A 19821-nucleotide genomic window follows, 5' to 3' on the forward strand; every position below is an offset into this window, starting at 1 on the left:
TAAAGGTGATCAAATGTTAAATAGGCAGAATCTTTTTTTTTTTCTGGGCAATTACAGGGGAATGTACAATAGTTTATATGTAGTCAAGACTTCAATGTATGGCGTGAAACAGACTTTCAAAAATAGTCCCAAACTGAAAACTAGCTCTGGTCTCTTTATATCAAGAACACTTCAAATACTTCTACTACTTCTGAATCTAATAATTACTCTCTTGTTTATTCAAAAGCTGGCCAAAGCTGAACTTCATTGTTTAAAGTGGTTTGAAATCAGTTCATAAGAACATTGTCATTTTTTATCTTCATTGTGAAATTTATTTCAGCTCCAGTGTTACAGACTCTAACAGCATTTCCACAATTCAATAACCTTAATGCTTCCAAGTTATTGTTTATTTTCTATGCTGTAAAAAACAAACAAACAAACAAACAAACAAACACTCTAGATAGCACTCTTTAAAAAACCTCCCACTTCTTTTCGAAAGTTTGTACAAAGCTGCTGGCATTATCCAAGACGTTCATGGTGCACTGTAGCTTTAATAGGAGCACAATTTCAGCATCTTTACTATAATATGGCAATTATGAAGAAAAAACATGGATAAATCTCATCCTGTTTTCTCAAAGCATAGAAGGTGATGATAAATTTAAGGCAAAACCAAAGGCAATGTTGTCTATACTGGCCCAAAAGCAAACATTTCAAAAGTAAAACTGACATATGATTTAAAATGAATTAAAATGCAATGTTTATTTTAAAAATGGATGGTTTTGCAAATCAAACAGATACTAAGAATTTAAAAATGCTGCACGCATAAGAAGCGAACCCATGGGGTTTCCACCATAGAAAAACATGATGCCAAATAGTAAAAGTAGTATGCTGTCAGTCAATGCAAAGGTTAAAGATGGAATCTGCTTTGTATGCGCTTTAAAATAAATACAGTGGCCCAAAAACCTATTTGGAAACTTGAAGTGGAAACTTTTAGGAATATTTCACCCAAAAATAACTCCTTATTTACTCCCTCCGCAACTGTGTCAAGCGAAAAGAAGTGAAGTTGAGCTTCAAATCATGATCGCACCTAGGAGACTGCAGAGAGATTTATAGTGAAAGAGGAGTTATATTTTGGTGTGTTTATTCAGAAGACATGGATTAAACCACTCCATTTGTTTGGATTAACTTTATGCTGCCTTTATTAAACTTGAAAGTGTTGGACCCCGTTCACTTGCATTATATGGAAATATTTGCAATATATCTCCATAAACCTACAGAAGAAAGAGTTAAGATGGTTTGTAAATGATGAGAGAATTGTCATTTTTGGGTGAACTACTCCTTTAAGGCACACTTAAGGCATGGATTCATTTCATTACATTACAAAATATAAAATCAAATAACATACATTTTTAAGATAGCACAAGCACACCTTTCAAGCTAAATAATTCACAAAATAAAAATGTTTTCAGGTTTTAAACAAACACAACATACATCCTGCTAAAAACAAATAGCAAATAGGAAACATAAGCCTCAAACTCTTTATGGTTGAAAGATTTTTGTGTAATATGTCCATAGTTCAAGTGATGAACTACACCTGTGGTTACCCTGCAAGGACATGTTTTTGAACTTGAGTGGAACTAGCCTTATAGATCCACTAAAATCACCTTGACACCAGCTGATTAAGTCATTACAAAAATGGCTCTAAAAAGTGAAGTACTGAGATCTGAGAAGAGATCATCATTTGTTTGCAGATGACACTTGGTTTTGTATTTTGTTATCGAATGCAATGACAGTCAGACGTGTGCCACCATCACTGTCATAACTAATATCCCAGCTGTATGCAGCCTAAAAATAAATACAATTAAAATCACTACACCTTAGTAAAAACACAACGCTAACACCATTTTCTCCCATCAAAAAATGTAATGGATGACTACTGGCAGGTCTAAGTTAATAATTATACAAAAATGTAGCTTTCTACAGGTTAGAAAGCCATACTGTATGGTAGTGAGGGAATGACCGAAGAGTCCATTTCTTTGGTTCCTAGATGCTAGTGGCAGCAGAAAAACAACTGGTCTGATAGCAGATCTGGAAATGCATTAGTAATGAAGCTCTGAACCAATAAACCAATAATCAGAAGGCAGACAAACAAACAAAAAATGTCCATGGATTCACAATTTCCAGTGTTTAAACTTTCGGGAATGGAAAAAAAATCCCTTAAGTCCAGAGACAATAGTCCGAGGGAACAGGATGTGAGAGGACACAGGAAAGGCATAGACCAAACAGAACACTGCCAGCTGAACCAGTCAGCCCATTGTACAACCAGAAACTCTCACACACCGTCCCACACACACACAAACATGGGAATCTGCATAGGCTACGGAGACAATCCAGCTTCATGGAACACTGAAAAATGGCTGAACTTAGATATAAGAGTAAAAGCGCAATACTATATGTATTTCAGACGTTGCTAGCATGTAAAGTGGAAAGTAAATATCACATTCAGGAAAAACAAAAGCTGCCTTTGTGTCATCTATGACAGCTAAATGCTTTGTGTATGTGCGTTCGTTTCATCTGTCAAACATGATGACCTGCATACACGTATCCTCTCAGTCAAGAGCTAAAATTCAAATAGAAAGTTGCCAAAAGGTACAACTTTTCAACATGTTATACACCATTTAAAACAATTTCTCCAGTCGTTAAATGATTGTTCGTGATTCCAGTGCAAATCCTTTGTGGACCAGCGAATGGGCGCCATATTTGATGCTAATGAACAAGGCTGTGAGGGATTGACGTAGAGTACATCAGATTGATGAACAAATTTAAAATAGCTTGTAAAAACATTCTTCCATACAGTATTGCATTATGTCCAAAGTGCAATTTACGCAAGATTGGATTTACAAATGATTTACACAAGAATACGTTCTGCTTGTGCTTCATGAATGAGGCCCAGTATGTGGAACTATTGTGTATCTTGATGTCTACCATTCAGACAACAAAACTTTTTTGTCCACTAAATACTGAATTTGTGGAAAGACACCTTTTCATAATCCCGCACAGCCTTGTTTTCGTTCACGCCAAATTAAATGCAGCATCTCCTCCAATGAAGGCAAACACTCAAGGCTACATTTTGAATTGGAGTTTGAATTTAGTGAACCACACAGAGGCAAAACAGGAATGAAGTCAGCTGCATATTCACAAACAGTTCAGGGGAAGAACATTGCTGATGGCGAAAGTTCTTTTCTAATGCCATCAGGGTGAATCTCATGAAAGCTGTCAAGTACAGTTCTGGGCTGCATTTCAACCCAAAATATTATATATATATATATATATATATATATATATATATATATATATATATATATATATATTAAATGCTGTTTTGCTTAAAGAAATGAGATTCAAATTTACTGATAAAATAATAACAACAATTACGATTATTTTTTAATGTACAGTCAAATATATATGTTATTTTAAAATATTTTTTTTAACTAGTTGGATACAAAAATATATTTTATAAATTGAATTTATACATTATGGTAGTATTTGGCATACTGTCTTAAATTTATCTTGATTTTAATGATAAATGTTTTACTGTCAAACTGTATTACACTAATAAGAAACTAATAAAATCCATAATTGAGAATGATGACCATTACAAAAACAACTTTAAAAGTAAACATCTGGATGGTCTATGGTAAAGGGAATTTGACAGCAAAATTGTTTTGAAAATGTCACGATGCAAAAAAAAAAAAAAAAATGAAAAATATTAATAGTAGACTTTTTATTATGAAAAAAGAAAATGATATACAGTATATACACACAGACAGACACACACACACACACAACACTGACAGGTGACGTGAATAACATTTATTATCTCCTTACAATGGCACCTGACAAGGGGAGGGACATTTTAGGCAGCAATTGAACAGTCATTTCTTGAATTTCTTGTGCTGGAAGCAGGAAAAATGGGCAAGTGTAAGGACTTTGTGACTTTGACAAGGTCCAAATTGTGATGGCTAGAGGACTGGGTCGGAGCATCTCCAAAACTGCAGGTCTTGTGGGGTGTTCCTGGTATGCAGTGTTTAGTATCTACCAAAAGAGGTCCAAGGATGGACATCCAGTGAACAGACGACAGGGTCATGTGCCCAAGGCTCAGTGATGCGAGTGAGAAGTGAAGACTAGCCCGTCTGGTCTGATCTCACAAAAGAGCAACTGTAGCACAAATTGATGAAAAACTTAATAATGGCCAAGATAGAAAGGTGTCAGAGCACAGTGCAGAGCAGCCGCAGACCAGTCAGAGTGCCCATGCTGACCCCTGTCCACCGCCGAAAGCGACTACAATGGGCACATGAGCGTCAGAACTGGACCCAGGAACAATTGAAGAAGGTGGCCTGGTCTGATGAATCACGTTACCTTTTAGATCATGTGGATGGCCAGGTGCGTGTGCATCGTTTACCTGGGGAGGAGATGCAGCTGAATACACTATGGGAAGAAGGCAAGCCTGCGGAGGCAGAGTGATGCTCAGCAATGCTCGGTTGGGAAACCTTGGGTCCTGGCATTCATGTGGATGTTACTTTGACACTTATCACCTACCTAATGATTGTTGCAGACCACATACACCCCTTCATTGTAACGGTGTTTTCAAATGGCAGTGGCCTCTTTCAGCAGGATAATGCAACCTGCCACACTGCAAAAATTGTTCAGGAATGGTTTAAGAATATGACAAAGAGTTGGTGTTGACTTGGTCTCCAATTACCCCAGATCTAAATGCGATTGAGCATCTATGAGATGTGCTGGACCAAAAAGTCCAATCCATGCAACTTACAGGATTGAAGGATCTGCTGCTAAAGTCTTGGTGCCAGAATCCACAGCACACTTTCAGAGGTCATGTGGAGACATACCTCGATGGGTCAGAGCTGTTTTGGCACCACGAGTGGGAATTACACAATATTAGGTGGTTTTAATGTTGTGGTTGATCGGTGAATATATATACAGTTGATATACAGAAAATGCTGGAGGAAACAGGTGGACAGGTATCTATATCCACAGTAAAACGATTCTTATATCAATATAACCTGAAAGGCTGCTCGAAAAGGCAAGGAAAAATCCAATGCTCCAAAACCACCATAAAAAAGCCAGACTACAGTTTGCAAGTGCACATGGGGACTTTTTGGAGAAATTTCCTCTAGCCCGAGGAAACAAAAACGTAACTTTTTTGGCCATAATGACCATCATTATATTTGGAGGAAAAAGGGTGAGGCTTGCAAGCCAAAGAACACTATCCCAACCGTGAAGCATGGGGGTGGCAGCATCATGTTGTGGGGGTGCTTTGCTGCAGGAGGGACTGGTGCACATCACAAAATAGATGGCATCATGAGGAAGGAAAATTATGTGGATATATTGAAGCAACATCTCAAGACATCAGCCATGAAGTTAAAGCTCATTGCAAATGGGTCTTCCAAATGGACAATGACCCCAAGCATACCTACAAGTTGTGGCAAAATGGCCAAAGATTTGTAAAACAGAATGTGAAATTCTGCATCCTCCTATGTACTTTTTTTTATGAACAAAGATATAATTCTAGGCTGTGTTTTTAAACTGCAACCACAAAACTTTCATCCACACTGAAGTTTAGGAGTCTTAATATATGCTAGTCTTGATTGGTAATATATAATGACAATTATGTCCTAAAAGATAAAGTATCTAGAGTTACCACATACAAAACTTGCCGATTTCAGCTATTCGATCACAGCTTTCCACTGCCTGAACTACCTCTCATTTCTAAACTGAATATCATCACTTCTAATAAATAAGAGGACACAATACACAATTAGTAAGTGCTTCAGGTTACCTACAGCTGTGAAATCAGGCAAATTTGATTTACCTGGGATCCAATTCAGTCTTAGGAAACTCAAATGTAAAAAATCAATAGTTTTAATAACTTAGTGAGTTTAAAATCATCTTTGGGATGAATCTATGAAAACTGAGATCTGACATCCCACATGATCTTTTCACTGGATGGTAGAGATTTTCTAATCAGGATAAGACACATTTTGAGGTTAAAAACCTCTGTTGAATGCAGGGTTTGAAGCCCATACGGCTTTTCGACAGTGGTTAGGCATTAAAATGAAACATTTGGTCGGTTAATTCCGCAACAGAACTCAGGAATGTCCTTTAAAAACACACATCTAGATAAAGACAAACAGATGTGACTCATCTAACCCATAAGCCCAGAAAAGCCAATCAAATAAACGGAGTGAAGTTAAACATAACATTTGATCGTCATTGAGAAGATGACGTCTTTAAAATATATATAAATAAGCATGTGTATATAATATGTAATGTAAACAAGTATGTATATAATATCATTTGCAATCATAAATATGTGTTAGGTGGGTTGAAACATGACTAACATTATCTGTATAGCAGTTATGTTCCATAGTGTGCAATGCCCATACATCCCCTATTCTTGTAACAACAATAAACTCTTCCAATAAATTAATGTGTTATCCAAAAAAAATAAACTAGAGATGCTGGAGTCTTCTCTACATAAGAAATTAGTGATTACATTCCTAATTGAACCAAAGGCCTCTTCAATAAGACGCATACACATTAAATATACCCACATTCTTCAATCCTCTCCTCTTTGGATCAGCAGGGCCTTTCGAATTAGTGCTAACAGGCCTAAAGGTTGCACTTTCATGTGGTTCCAGCCTTATCCATGTTCCTTCCCGGTTCCTGGATGTGTGCTTTATGTTGAGTTAGAAAGTACTTAAAGAACTCATACACGGACCAGGCGATTGCTGTAGATGGCATCTGATAAATCACTCGCGCTCTGATGCCTTTAAAGAATGCTGGCATGCCTCCTAGGCGGTAAACTGTCTGTAGCGCATTGACCATACCCGAGAGATGTCCGCTAACATGCGCAGAACTGAGCGATACGTTCTCCTGTGTGTTTAATAGAGTTTTACACACGTCTAATGGCGTCGTCACGGCGGCAGACACTGCTCCCGCTGCCGCTCCGGATAGGATGTGCGTTTCAGGACGGTACTGGCGCTGAGGGTTGAAGTGTTCCTGCATGAACTCGTAGGTGATGAAGTGAACAGCCTGGAAGGGGATGTTCATGGTGAGTTGAGTACTGTAGCTACGGTAGAAGGCGGCTAGGCCTTCCCTTCGACTGACAGTAAGTACGCAGTCATATAGACTGCGGTATGGAGAGTTATACATTTGCATCCTCTGCTTCACCACTAAGAGAAGGATAGAACATGAGAGAATCTATTGGGAAAACACTATATAATAGTTACAACTGAAAACATCTGTATAGCACTTTTCATCCCTATTTGATTTTATGCTGTTACAAACCAGCTGAGAAATATAAAAATACCTTTGAAATTTAGACGAATTAACTTAATTAGCTTTCCATGTGCTTAATGATCTTTAAATACTTATAAATACACAAAGCACGTGTAATAACAGAGCTAAGACAGTTCTGTGCTGTTATTGTGATGGGTAATAACACCACAGACAGTAGTGATAGACCGATACGCATTGACCAGGCCAATTAATCGGCCGATATTTAGACATTTTGAGATTCTGTTAACCAATAAACAAGTTGTTTAAAATATTTTTGTGTTCATTCAAATTCATTGTATTAAATGTATACACGTATGTATTAATTAATTTGCCTAATCTTGATTAAAGTAATCAAATGTGTCTGCATAAATGCTTAAAATATATGAAAAAAAAATTTGTATTTCACTTTATTAACAAATATGGTTCAATTATTAATTTACTTTATTTTTTTTTATGATCAGTTCACATAAAAAATATATATTTTATTCTGTTGACTATTCTTTATAAAAGTAATCAAACATATCTGCATAAATACTTAAATATTTATTTCATTTAATGTAAAGATTTGTGGTTAAATAATAAATGTACTCAAAAAAAATTTGACTGCAGACATACAGTTTTCATGATCTCTTAACATCAAAAATATTATTAGAGATTTTTTTATTATTGCCTCATCTTATTAAAAGTAGTCAAATATATCTGCATTATTTGCTAAAAAAAACATTTTAAATTTAATTTGATTTAACCATACATTTAAATTTAAGGCTAAATTATCAATGTATTCTAAAAATGTGACTGCAGACATACAGTTTTCATGACCATCAAAAATATTATTAAAAATGTTTTCTTTATTGCCTAATTTTAATAATAGTCTTCAAATATATCCGCATTAATGCTTAAATAAAAACCATTTTAACTCGAACTAATTTGATTTAACCTAAAATTTAAATAGTTAATTTATCAAATTACAACTGCAGACAGGTTTCATGATCTGTAGGGTTGATTCATTCCGATTCCGATTCACAAGCTCTCATTACATTTCAATTCCGATGTTGATTTGATCCGATTTTTGATTTTGATTTCAATATCGATTCATGTGGGCTAATTTCAGTAATAATATTCCTTTTGCTTACATATAAAATAAATTATCACCCAGTTAATGCTGCTAATTATACAGGGGACCTTTCAACTAGATACATTAGGAAAATATACATTTTACTAAATATATTTTATTCATTTTCATCATTTGTCACATATTGGCTTTTTAAAAATGAACAAATAAACATAATCAATAAGATATTATATTTCATATTTATTGTTAACTGCATAATTTGTACTATTTACATTGATTTGTTGAACACGTGCTAAAACCAGTACCGTCTCTTTAACAAAAAACAGCATTTCTGTAAACAGTGTCTTTAAATGAGCGCATGTTAACTAGAGGACTCGAATGGCTTTATCTCATCTGTGTGATACATGATTAGAATAAAAATTTTAATTCTATTAAATGTTTTAATTTTAGTTGTTGTTTTTGATCAATAACTTACTGTAAAGAACAGGAAGTGTATTAAAAGAGACATTATTCAATGATAAATGTGTCTTGTGTGGATGTGACACTTTCCACGGAACAACTTTTATACTCAACACGCTGATCTCTCAGCTGAACACTTCACGACTAAACTACACATTTACTGGTTAGTGAAATGTAAATATTTTCCAGCCAGTTGCCAAATATATTTACCGTAGTCCAACAGCACGAAATTTGGTTGCAAATGCAATTTCCTCTCATTGTAGTAGAGGGTTGCATATTGAGAGAAAGATCGATCTTGGGATTTAAGAATCAAGATCTTTCAAATGAAGATCACAATTAATCTGAAAAACATTTTATTTTTACCATCCCTAATGATGTTAAAATCAAAAATAATGATACATTTTTTTTTCCTATTGCCTACTCTTAAAAAAAGTTATCAAATTTTAATTTGTGGTTTAATTATCAGTTTATCTCCCCCAAACCCCCGTCATTGTGGGGTTTGGAGTGTAGATTGACGTGTAGATTGATGTCAAACAACTGCATTAATGATTAAATAAAAGTACAAATAGTGCGAACAGGACAGAAGGAGAAGAATACCTTCTGCTGGGTTCATAACTGCATCATGGAGGACAGTGGCAACACTTCCAGCAACCCCTGAGGGGAAAACAGAATGAAACTTTATGTCACAGCATGTGAAATAAAGTGAGGAACAGAAACTCATTTACTACATTTTCACTACTCAATGTAAACCCTATTATTGGTACTTGTATGCACCACAAATGTATTTGCCATGTTAAGTACACGAGTGTCTTATATTATATTGCTGTATTCAACATTTATTTTACAAGCAGCAATAAGCCACTCAAGGCCATTCAATACAGTGATTTAACCATGGTTGAGATGTTTTAGCCACTAACAGCACAACTTAACTTCACTGTACAGCATCACTGTAGCACACAGCCTCTTGTGACTCATTGATTGATTATAGGGAGATCAGTATGGAGGACCACACATGCAAACATAATAAATAAATACATAAATAAATGTAATAATAAGAAAATAAATAAAGGAATAAATGTCTTGATAAAACAAATATAATTCGTTTTTAATGAAAGTTATTCCTGAATTTATTTTTGTTTGACTTTTTTCCCTTTATTATTTTCTCTTTTTATTTTTATTCTTTAAAACTTTTTTATTCTTTCATTTGTTTTTGTTTTATTATTATTTATTTATGCATTCATTTATTTTTATATTTATTTATTCCCACATGCATTTATTTCTATATTTAAATATTCCCACATTTATTTATTTTTGTATTTATTCTTATAGTTCTGTCTCTTGTATGATAATGATGTGGGCGGGTCCTGCTCACCATTGGCTTATTTTAGATTGACGCGTGTGCTCGATTACTCTTGACTTGTTTTGATGTGACCGCCTCCCTCATTTCCATGTCGCACACAGAAAAGTAAAAATAAATACATGTATAAATAAATATATATGGGAATATATAAATATGGAAATAAATATATGTGGTAATAAATATAAAAAATAAATTAACACATAAATAAAAAAAATATGCAAAATAAATAAAAGTTACAAATAAAGTTACAAATACATATAGAAAATAATAAAAGGAATAAAGTCATACAATAATAAATTCAGGAATAAATTTAATTAAAAACAAATTATATTTGTTTTATCAAGACATTTATTCTTTTATTTATTTTTTATTATTACATTTATTTATTTATTTATTATTTATGCAGGTTTGGGCCTCCACAGATCAGGGCTAGTTGTCACAAATGCTTTCTCTTAGAAACGATAAGATTTGGATCCAAAAGTCCAATTGCTAAAATGTGTTTTTTCCTTAACAGATGCTTTGTATTTTTTGTTTCAAACACCTAGACCAAAATCCTCTACAATAAGAACAAGTTTTGTGAATTCCATTCTCAAAATAATAATAAAAAATAAATAAAAAATCACTATGACATACTTTACATTTTTGTTGCATCATGAATTATTGTGTGCTATTGTTTTACTTTAAACATTTTGCTGAAAAACTTTAATACTGGCTTACATTAAAAGACAGGTGTAGGTAGACTTTGGTGGTTGTGATAGTGGATACACATTCCCCCATCACCCACAAATGTTAACATGAAACTGGTTTAGTGGCAAGTTCCATTGTCACAACTTGCCCCATACAGTGTGACAATATGCCCCCAAAACTCTGGCTCAATGTAGAAACAACTCAACAGAAATAGAATAGAAATCTAGCAATGGACACTTATCAGGAAATAACTGATTTACTCCTACCGTTTGCGATGTGACTGTTGCCTCCATTCTGTATGGCATCACTAAGGCTGAGTTTGATTTGCTCGTAGCAGGCGAAATAGAGCGCGTGGGCGGGGCCGGCCCCCAGCACAGTGATATTCAGGCCCCTCAGCGGCCGAAGGAGACCCTCCGTTCGCACAATCCTCTTTAGTGCACCATACACACTGCGGTACTGAGCCTTTGGGTTTGGCTGTAAACTCTGCATACGTGTCTATGGAAAAAGAATGATACATTGAGAAAATTAGAAGGGTGAACGTGGAGATCAACCAGAATTTTAAATATTTTGGAGAAAATGTGACTGGTGCTTGTCTGTACAAAACTCTCCACCACAATGCTAGGGGCTTTTAGGTGGTTGCTTAGTGGGTAAATTCAAAAGAGCCAACCACCCAAATATATATTTCTGGTCCCTAGATATGACTCAGAACCCTCCTTCAATAGTAAAAAGTATTATCATACCTCTCATCATTAAGCAACATGATTTGAGGTATAATTTATGTTTGCAGCATAAATGTGCATTCTTGTTCACTGTATTACAGCCTGTACAGATTAAATCAACTTGCTTTTGGCGCCCCTCAGAGGATTTTTTGGAAACTGGGACATACGCCCAAAAACACTTTCCGCTTTAGTCACTGGTAATTTTGGCTAAAGAAAAGTGAACCTACTCTTTCAGATTTCACTGCGAGATCAGTCTGTTTTAAAAACATTTAACCTCATATATATAGGGCTGGGTATCGAGTTTGATACATTTTAGGCACCGACCGAATTGCCTCTAAACAACTGAGTATATTAAAATACCCTCTGGTCTAATGAAACAAAAACTAAAAATAGTCATTCGGTACCAAATTTTGATACCTATGGGGTTAATCTAGTCAACATCAGTGATGAGCAATTAGCATGCTATATGTGCCTAAATCTAAAAGTGCCGGTGATTGGCTGTGTTTAGGCATCAAGGAAAAACACTAGTTTACTCCGGTTACGCACAGAGACGCAGCTCAAACGTGAAGCTGTAGTGTGTATCCCAACCCCCATAGATGTAAAAGATGTGAAAAACTGTCAAAAGTGTGGCTACATTTCACCAGGCTTGATGCCAACAGCACGCAATGCAATATTTGCGACAAGATAATTGCTGCCAAGACAACAGCAATTATGATGAAGCGCTCCCCCAAAACTACTGATGTAGTTGATGTAGCAGCGCTATGACTGGGACTCCGACAGGTAAGGTTAACGTTTTGCAAGCAAACCAACAAACAAAATCAACATGTGGTGCATGCTTGTGTACTTACGTAACATTAAATATTGTTTGGATGTATGGCTATAGATAGCTAGCTAAATCGATGCTAAAAATGCTTTTAAGGTTGACAGTAATTGATCAAGTTCAACTCACATTAAACTAGTTATCTTGTTAAACCATACTTATCCTTAGGATTGGATGAATTAACAGTTTAGCTTTCTTGTTTTGTTTTTTCCTCTTCACATTAACGTTATAACCTCTGCCCCTGCCGACCCTGGTTTAAGGTTTTATTTACGTAATGTTTGTAATCTTGTTAAAACGGATTTCATAAAATTGGTATCGAAAAAGTATCGTTAGGTAACGGTATCGATTACAAATTTTTTAACGATACCCAGCCCTACTCATATATAAGCAATACCTATATTGATGCTTGCCTTAGAAAACACTAGTAATAAAAAGAGGACAAACAATACATGAAAAAAAAAATAGAAGGTCCAAATCATGAAAACCCAAATTCACTTTTCTTATATTCCGGGAAACAAAGCAGCATTTGTTTAATACACATTTCTGATATCATTTGTTTCACCAAAAATATAATTTAACAGAGACCTCTAAAAATAGACAGCTATTTCTAAAAGAAACAAAAGATTTGACTTAACAAAAAAGGGAAGGAAAAACAATCAATATGTACAGAGTGATAGATCAGGCCATTTTTCTGCCAACATGTCAGCTCAATAATAAAAACATGCTTTGTTTAATGAGAATGATTTGGAAACAACAATCATAACAAAGACATGACTGTGGAGAATAGGCCCTCACAGAGACAGACTTTTGACTATTAAAATAAAGGTTGTTTTTTTTTAAAACATGGTCACTTGATCTTTTCATGATCATATCGTATCGTTAAAAACATAGCAAGTGTAAATGCTCTCCAAGACACAAGATGAATAGCATCCACAGTATATAATCTTTGTAGAGCACGTTTGAGCCTGTATAGCACCCAACTCACTTAATCTTTTTCATTCATTCTTTAATTTCTCTCCATTTCCAGCTAATTCCACCACTTTATTCCTAAATATTAGACACTTAGGGCTTACTTTGATCTAGATCTACAGCTAATCAACAGGGTTTGAAAAGCTTTTCTTTACCAAAGACAAACAACCAGATATGTTTTAATTTCCACGCAACTATCATTACCAAATCACTGACAACAAATAGCTGAAGCCAACATTAGGAAAGTGGGATTGTGTCGGCTTAACCAAGATCTCACAAAACATTCATCAGTCACAACGAGTGGTGCTTTAATTCAATTCAAAATCCCGGACCGCACAGTAGTAATAAAATACAGTTAGTGGATATTAGTACAAATTATTTTGGCAAATCTGATTAAATTCATGCAGAGGATATGGTACATTTTGTGAATTATTTATTTACAATAATTTCTATTAAGTTTGTTTATAGGCTAGTTATCATGTCTCTTTAAAATAGAAATGCCCCTCCCCACAACTAAAGACTGCTAAGCGTGACATCGTTGACAACTGCTTGCTTGGCGCCGCTCCGGTGAAGCTAAAAAAAAATAGAGACTAATAAACCTCCACTCGCAGTCGGGAAGAGAAAACATCTTACTGACTTTTTTGAGGGGTAATTCATTTTCTCTCTCTCTCACATTTAGGCTTACTCATTTTTCATTATTAATAGGCATGGTTCTTCGGGGTGCTAGAGATCGCGAAGTAGATGAGTGACAGGGATCGCCCTTTGTGTGCTTTTTATGCTATATATATATATATATCCATTCAGAATTTGTACAAAACTTGTTTTTCATGCTGCTAAGAGGAGGACAAATGGCCACATACACGCTGCAAAAGTTCGGGAATTACATCCACATATAAATGCGGGATTCACTCTTGAAATAGCAATGATTGACATATAGATAATAGGATTGTTTGTTCCTGAATAAAGCAGCCTTTTTGACTGAAATGGTTGAACAGTCTGCTGACTGACTCACTCATAACAGTCCCTTGCCACCACCTACTGAAGTAATAATGTAACTACACTGAAATAGTTGAAAAATCCCCACCAACACTAACACAGAGACTGACAGCCTCTTGTCACAATTTATATGTTTAATATCTAATAAACTAGTTTAATGCATTTAAAAAAGTATTTTGGAACAAACATTATTATCACAAAGTGTCACATCAATCATCCAGTTGGGTAGTAAATACTACACTGGTAAATAATACTAGAATTATTCTGTTGAATGTACACTATTGTTCAAAAGTTCAAAAGTCTCTTCTGCTCACCAAGCCTGCATTGATTTGATCCAAAATACAGTAAAACTGTAATATTGTGAAATCTTATGCAATGTTCAGACTGCAGGCAAATCTTTTTTTTTTTTCTCAAATCAGATCTTTTCTGGCAGACTGTCCGCAGTATTAATTGCAAGTGATCAAATCAGATTTGCGCATTCAGACATAACCAACCTATCTGCATGGGTTGCTTTGGTAACGACGTAGGGGTACCCACATGACGATGTGGGGGAAAATGGAGGTACATCGTCTTGCTCTCCAAATAAGCGCCCGTCCAGTCGCGGTGCAGAACTCCTCCGTCATACAAGAAATCTCAGCAACGGAGACTGGTAAATAGTATGATGTTCCATACAGCAATCACAGATTTTTGACGTCCTTGTTGTGGGGACCCCCCATAAGACTTGATTCAATTTGAGCACTGATCATATGTAAACCTTGATAAAACACAGCATAATTTTTCCTTTAATAGCAATGCCCACATATGTCGATGGATGGTCCTTATACTAAGACCGAAAGTTTTCCCCACTACTTGGTGCAGGTTACCAGCTTTGAACAGGGCCAGGACGATTCCCTTTGGGGTTGGACCCGGTGGCAACCTGCGTTAGGTGCAACATCAGGACCAACATCACAGTCCTATCAGAAGGGCAACTGTTCCCTTTTGATTGCTATTCCTCATCTTCTCATTTAATTAATTTGTGAACTTAAAATGACAGTAAGGTGGCTAATTTAAATGAATCAATACTCTCCCCATTTTACCAAAACTTCTGGGTACACAATTAGCAATATACTCACATTTCTGTATGCAAACGGCTTAAAGGCAGATTTGTTTTGTGATAAGACTTAACTTATGCAACAAAGTGTTAAGCATGACGTCATAATGCACCCCATTTTTATTGATAAAAGGCCATTTGAATGGAAACAGGCATTAGAGACGGCAAATTTTGCCAAAATAGTTTAATCATATTCACTTTGTCGATAGCAAAACAGCACAAAAAGGTTAATGGAAGTGAATGTGGTAAATTTGTGGAGGGTTTATAAACAAATATGAAGCTTATAATTTTATAAAAGCACTTGCATTAATTGTTCTGTTAAAACTTGTGAATTATTTGAGTTGTAAAGTAGTTTAAATTGTCACTTTTACAGTTGTTTTAAGGTTTGTTCATCATGGTAACGAAGATGTAAAATTAGCTATAACTTGACAGAAAAGATTAGTAAGTGAAATCATGTTGTTTACACGCATATCCTTTTATTCTTTTGGATATACTTTTGAAACAGTGATTATTTTAATGTTCAAAAATTGTGCCTCACAGTGACCCCGAGTTTTACTTTTTTATTTTATTTAATTTTTTTATATGAAAAAGGAAATTAATTTAAATGATTTTTTTGTGGTAATCAACATTATGCCACAAAAGGTGTTCATTGATTGATTGAGCTTAACTTGTACTGAATCCAAAACATTCCTTTAAGTCTTTTTATACTGTAATGTGTTTAAGCAAGCTGTTGTGAAGTAACATCATGACAGGAACTGATAATGGATAATGGATAATGCCAAGCTGCTGTAGTAACAGGGAAATGACAATCTCATTAGTAATGTGAGTGCAAGTATGCATCTGTGTTCATAGCGGTGTGCTAATCGGCTTCAATAGGTTCCTCCCCACATGTAAGAGACACTCTCGTTCGCACACACCCTTCTGTATGTGTGAGATTAAGACCCCCCGCCCCGGTACACCCATAAGCAACAAGAACATACCACCCCATTTAATCGACAAACGATTATTATTTTAATAATCCAAACAGACTTCAGTCTTATCATACAGCTTCTCATCTCTGGTTCTGTCATAATAATTATAGTCTCTCTCTCTCTCTCTAAGTTAGAAATTTACATACACCTTAGCTAAATACATTTAAAATTCAAAATTCCTGACATTTAATCGTATAAAACATTCCCGTTCAAAACATTCAGTTATGGTCACTACTTTATTTTAAGAATGTAATCTGTCAGAATAATAGTAGAGAGAATTATATATTTCAGCAATTATTTCTTTCATCACATTCCCAGTGCGTCTGAAGATTATATACATTTTGTTAGTATTTGGTAGCATTGCCATTAAACTTTGGTCAAACATTTTGGGTAGCCTTCCAAGAGCTACTCACAATAAATTGCTGGTATTTTGGTCCATTCCTCCAGACAGAACAGGTGTAACAGAGTCCGGTTGGTAGGCCTCCTTGCTCGCACATGCTTTTTCAGATCTTCCCACAAATTTTCTGTCGGATTGAGGTCAGGGCTTTGTGACGGCCACTCAAATCCCTTGACTTTGTTGTCCTTAAGCCATTTTGACACAACTTTGGAGGTATGCTTGGTGTCATCGTCCATTTTAAAGACCCATTTGCAACCAAGCTTTATCTTCATGGCTAATGTCTTGAGATGTTGCTTCAATATATACACATAATATTCCTTCATCACAATACAATCTATTTTGTGAAGTGCACCAGTCCCTCCTGAAGCAAAGCACACAAACAACATGGTTTTCTTCCTCACTCATTTTCCTCCAAACATAACGATGGTCATTATGGCCAAACAGTTAAAGTTTTGTTTCATTAGACCAGAGGGCATTTCTCCAAAAAGTAAGATCTGTCCCCATGAGCCCTTGCAAACTGTTGTCTAGCATTTCTATGGCGGTATTGGATCAGTGGCTTCTTCCTTGCGGAGCAGCCTTTCAGGTTATGTTGTTATAGGACTCGTTTTACTGTGGATATAGATACTTGTCTACCGGTTTCCTCCAGCATCTTCACAAGGTCCTTTGCTGTTGTTCTGGGATTGATTTGCACTTTTCACTCCAAACTACATTAATCTCTAGCAGACTGAATGAGTCTCCTTCCTGAGCGGTATTATGGCTGTGCGGTCCCATGGCGTTTATACTTGCGTACTATTGTTTGTACAGATGAACATGGTACATTCAGGCATTTGGAAATTGCTCCCAAGGATGACTTGTGGAGGTCCACAATTTTTTTTCTGAGGTCTTGGCTGATTTATTTTTGATCTTCCCATGATGTCAAGCAGAGGTACCGAGTTTGAAGGTAGGCCTTAAAACTTCCACAGGTACAGCTCCAATTCAGTACACCTCCTATCAGAAGATAATTGGCTATTTGTCTAAAAGGCCTGACATAATTTTCTGGAATTTTCCAAGCTGCTTAAAGGCACAGTTAACTTGGTGTACGTAAACTTCTGACCCACTGGAATTGTGATATAGTCAAATAAAAGTTAAACAATCTGTCTGTAAACAGTTGTTAGAAAACTTACTTGTGTCAAACACAAAGTAGATGTCCTAAACAGCTTGCCAAAACTATAGTTTGCTAATATAAAATCTGTGGAGTGGTTAAAAAAATAAGTTAATGACTTCAACCTAAGTGTATGTAAACTTCTGACTTCAACTGTACAGTCATGTGAAAAAGAAAGTAACCCTCCTTGAATTCTATGGTTTTACGTATCAGGACATAATAAAAATCGTCTGGTCCTTAGCAGGTCTTAAAATTAGGTAAATACAACCTCAGATGGACAACAACACATGACATAATGTGTGAAAACTAAGCACACCCTTACTGCTTCCATAGGAATTAAGAGACCAAGTAGTAGCCAGGTGCTGCTAATCAAATGGCCTTGATTAATTGATCATCAGCAAGTGTGCCCACCTCTATAAAAGCTGAAGTTTTAGCAGTTTGTTGGTCTGGAGCATTCAGGTGTGTGTTAACACAATTCCAAGGAGGGAATACATCAGCAATGATCTTAAAGAAGCAATTGTTGCCGCCAATCAATCTGGGATGTGTTATAAGGCAATTTCCAAACCATTTAAAGTCCATCATTCTACAGTGAGAAAGATTATTCACAAGTGGAAAACATTCTAGACTTCTTCCCAGGAGTGGACGTCCCAGCAAATTCACCCCAAGGTCAGACCGTGCAATGCTCAGAGCAATTGCAAAAAACCCAAGAGTTACATCTCAGACTCTACAGGCCTCAGTTAGAATGTTAAAGTTCATGACAGTACAATTAGAAAAAGACTGAACGAGAATGGTATGTTAGGAAGGGTTGCCAGGAGAAAAAGAACATGACAGCATGGCTTAGGTTTGAAAAGTTGCATCTGAACAAAATCACAAGACTTCTGGAACAATCTCCTTTGAACAGACAATATCAAAGTGGAGATGTTTGGCCATAATGCACAGCACCACGTTTGGCGATAACCAAACACAGCATATCAGCACAAACACATCATACCAACTGTCATGCACAGCGGTGGAGGGGTGATGATTTGGGATTGTTTTGCAGCCACAGGTCCTGGGTACCTTGCAGTCATTGAGTCGACCATGAACTCCTCTGTATAACAACGTTTTTCCAGTCAAATGTGAGGCCATCAGTCCGACAGCTAAAGCTTGGCTGAAACTGGGTCATGCAACAGGACAATGATCCTAAGCACACCAGCAAATCTACAACAGAATGGCTGAAAAAGAAAAGAATCAAGGTGTTGCAATGGCCCAGTCAAAGTCCAGACCTCAACCCGATTGAAATGCTGTGGTGGGACTGAGAGCTGTGCATAAACAAATGCCCGCGAACTTCAGATGAACTGAAGCAATGTTGAAAAGAGTGGGCAAAAATTCCTCCACAACAATGTGAGTGACTGATTAAGTCATACAGAAAACGATTACTTGAAGTTATTGCTGCTAAAGGTGGTTCTACAAGCTATTGAACTAGTTTGGCTTCTCCATTTTGGCTTTCTTTTTGTTAAATAAATCATGATACTGTGTAATATGTCATGTGTTGTTGTTCATCTGAGGTTGCATTTACCTTATTTTAAGACCTGTTAAGGACCAAATGATTTTTATGATGTCCTGATACATAAAACCATAGAATTCAAGGAGGGTGTACTTTCTTTTTCACATGACTGTATATACACACTGAAATCTGCTTGCATATACATAATTTCCCTTGTAAAATGAAGTGCATTCAGTTTTAAATACACTCAACCAGTTTAATATTACAGGGTGTCTATTTGCACCCCCGTGTAAATAGCATCTGCCACACAGGTCAG

At 35.9% G+C, this 19821-nt stretch overlaps 1 protein-coding gene across 1 annotated transcript in view; it reads right to left on the minus strand.

The window, feature by feature from the left end:
• Positions 1–3315: 3315 nt before the first annotated feature.
• LOC127631142 (mitoferrin-1-like) overlaps positions 3316–19821 on the minus strand; it is a 31212-nt gene continuing 14706 nt past the window's right edge. The window contains exons 2-4 of the mRNA XM_052109145.1: positions 11183–11411; positions 9467–9523; positions 3316–7232 (exon numbers count right to left, since the gene is read on the minus strand). Of these exons, the coding sequence (XP_051965105.1) occupies positions 6685–7232; positions 9467–9523; positions 11183–11411 (834 nt within the window). The 3' untranslated portion in view covers positions 3316–6684. The remainder of the gene's footprint in view (positions 7233–9466; positions 9524–11182; positions 11412–19821) is intronic.

The sequence above is a fragment of the Xyrauchen texanus genome, chromosome 37, assembly GCF_025860055.1.
Source record: "Xyrauchen texanus isolate HMW12.3.18 chromosome 37, RBS_HiC_50CHRs, whole genome shotgun sequence".
Lineage (NCBI taxonomy): Eukaryota > Metazoa > Chordata > Actinopteri > Cypriniformes > Catostomidae > Xyrauchen > Xyrauchen texanus.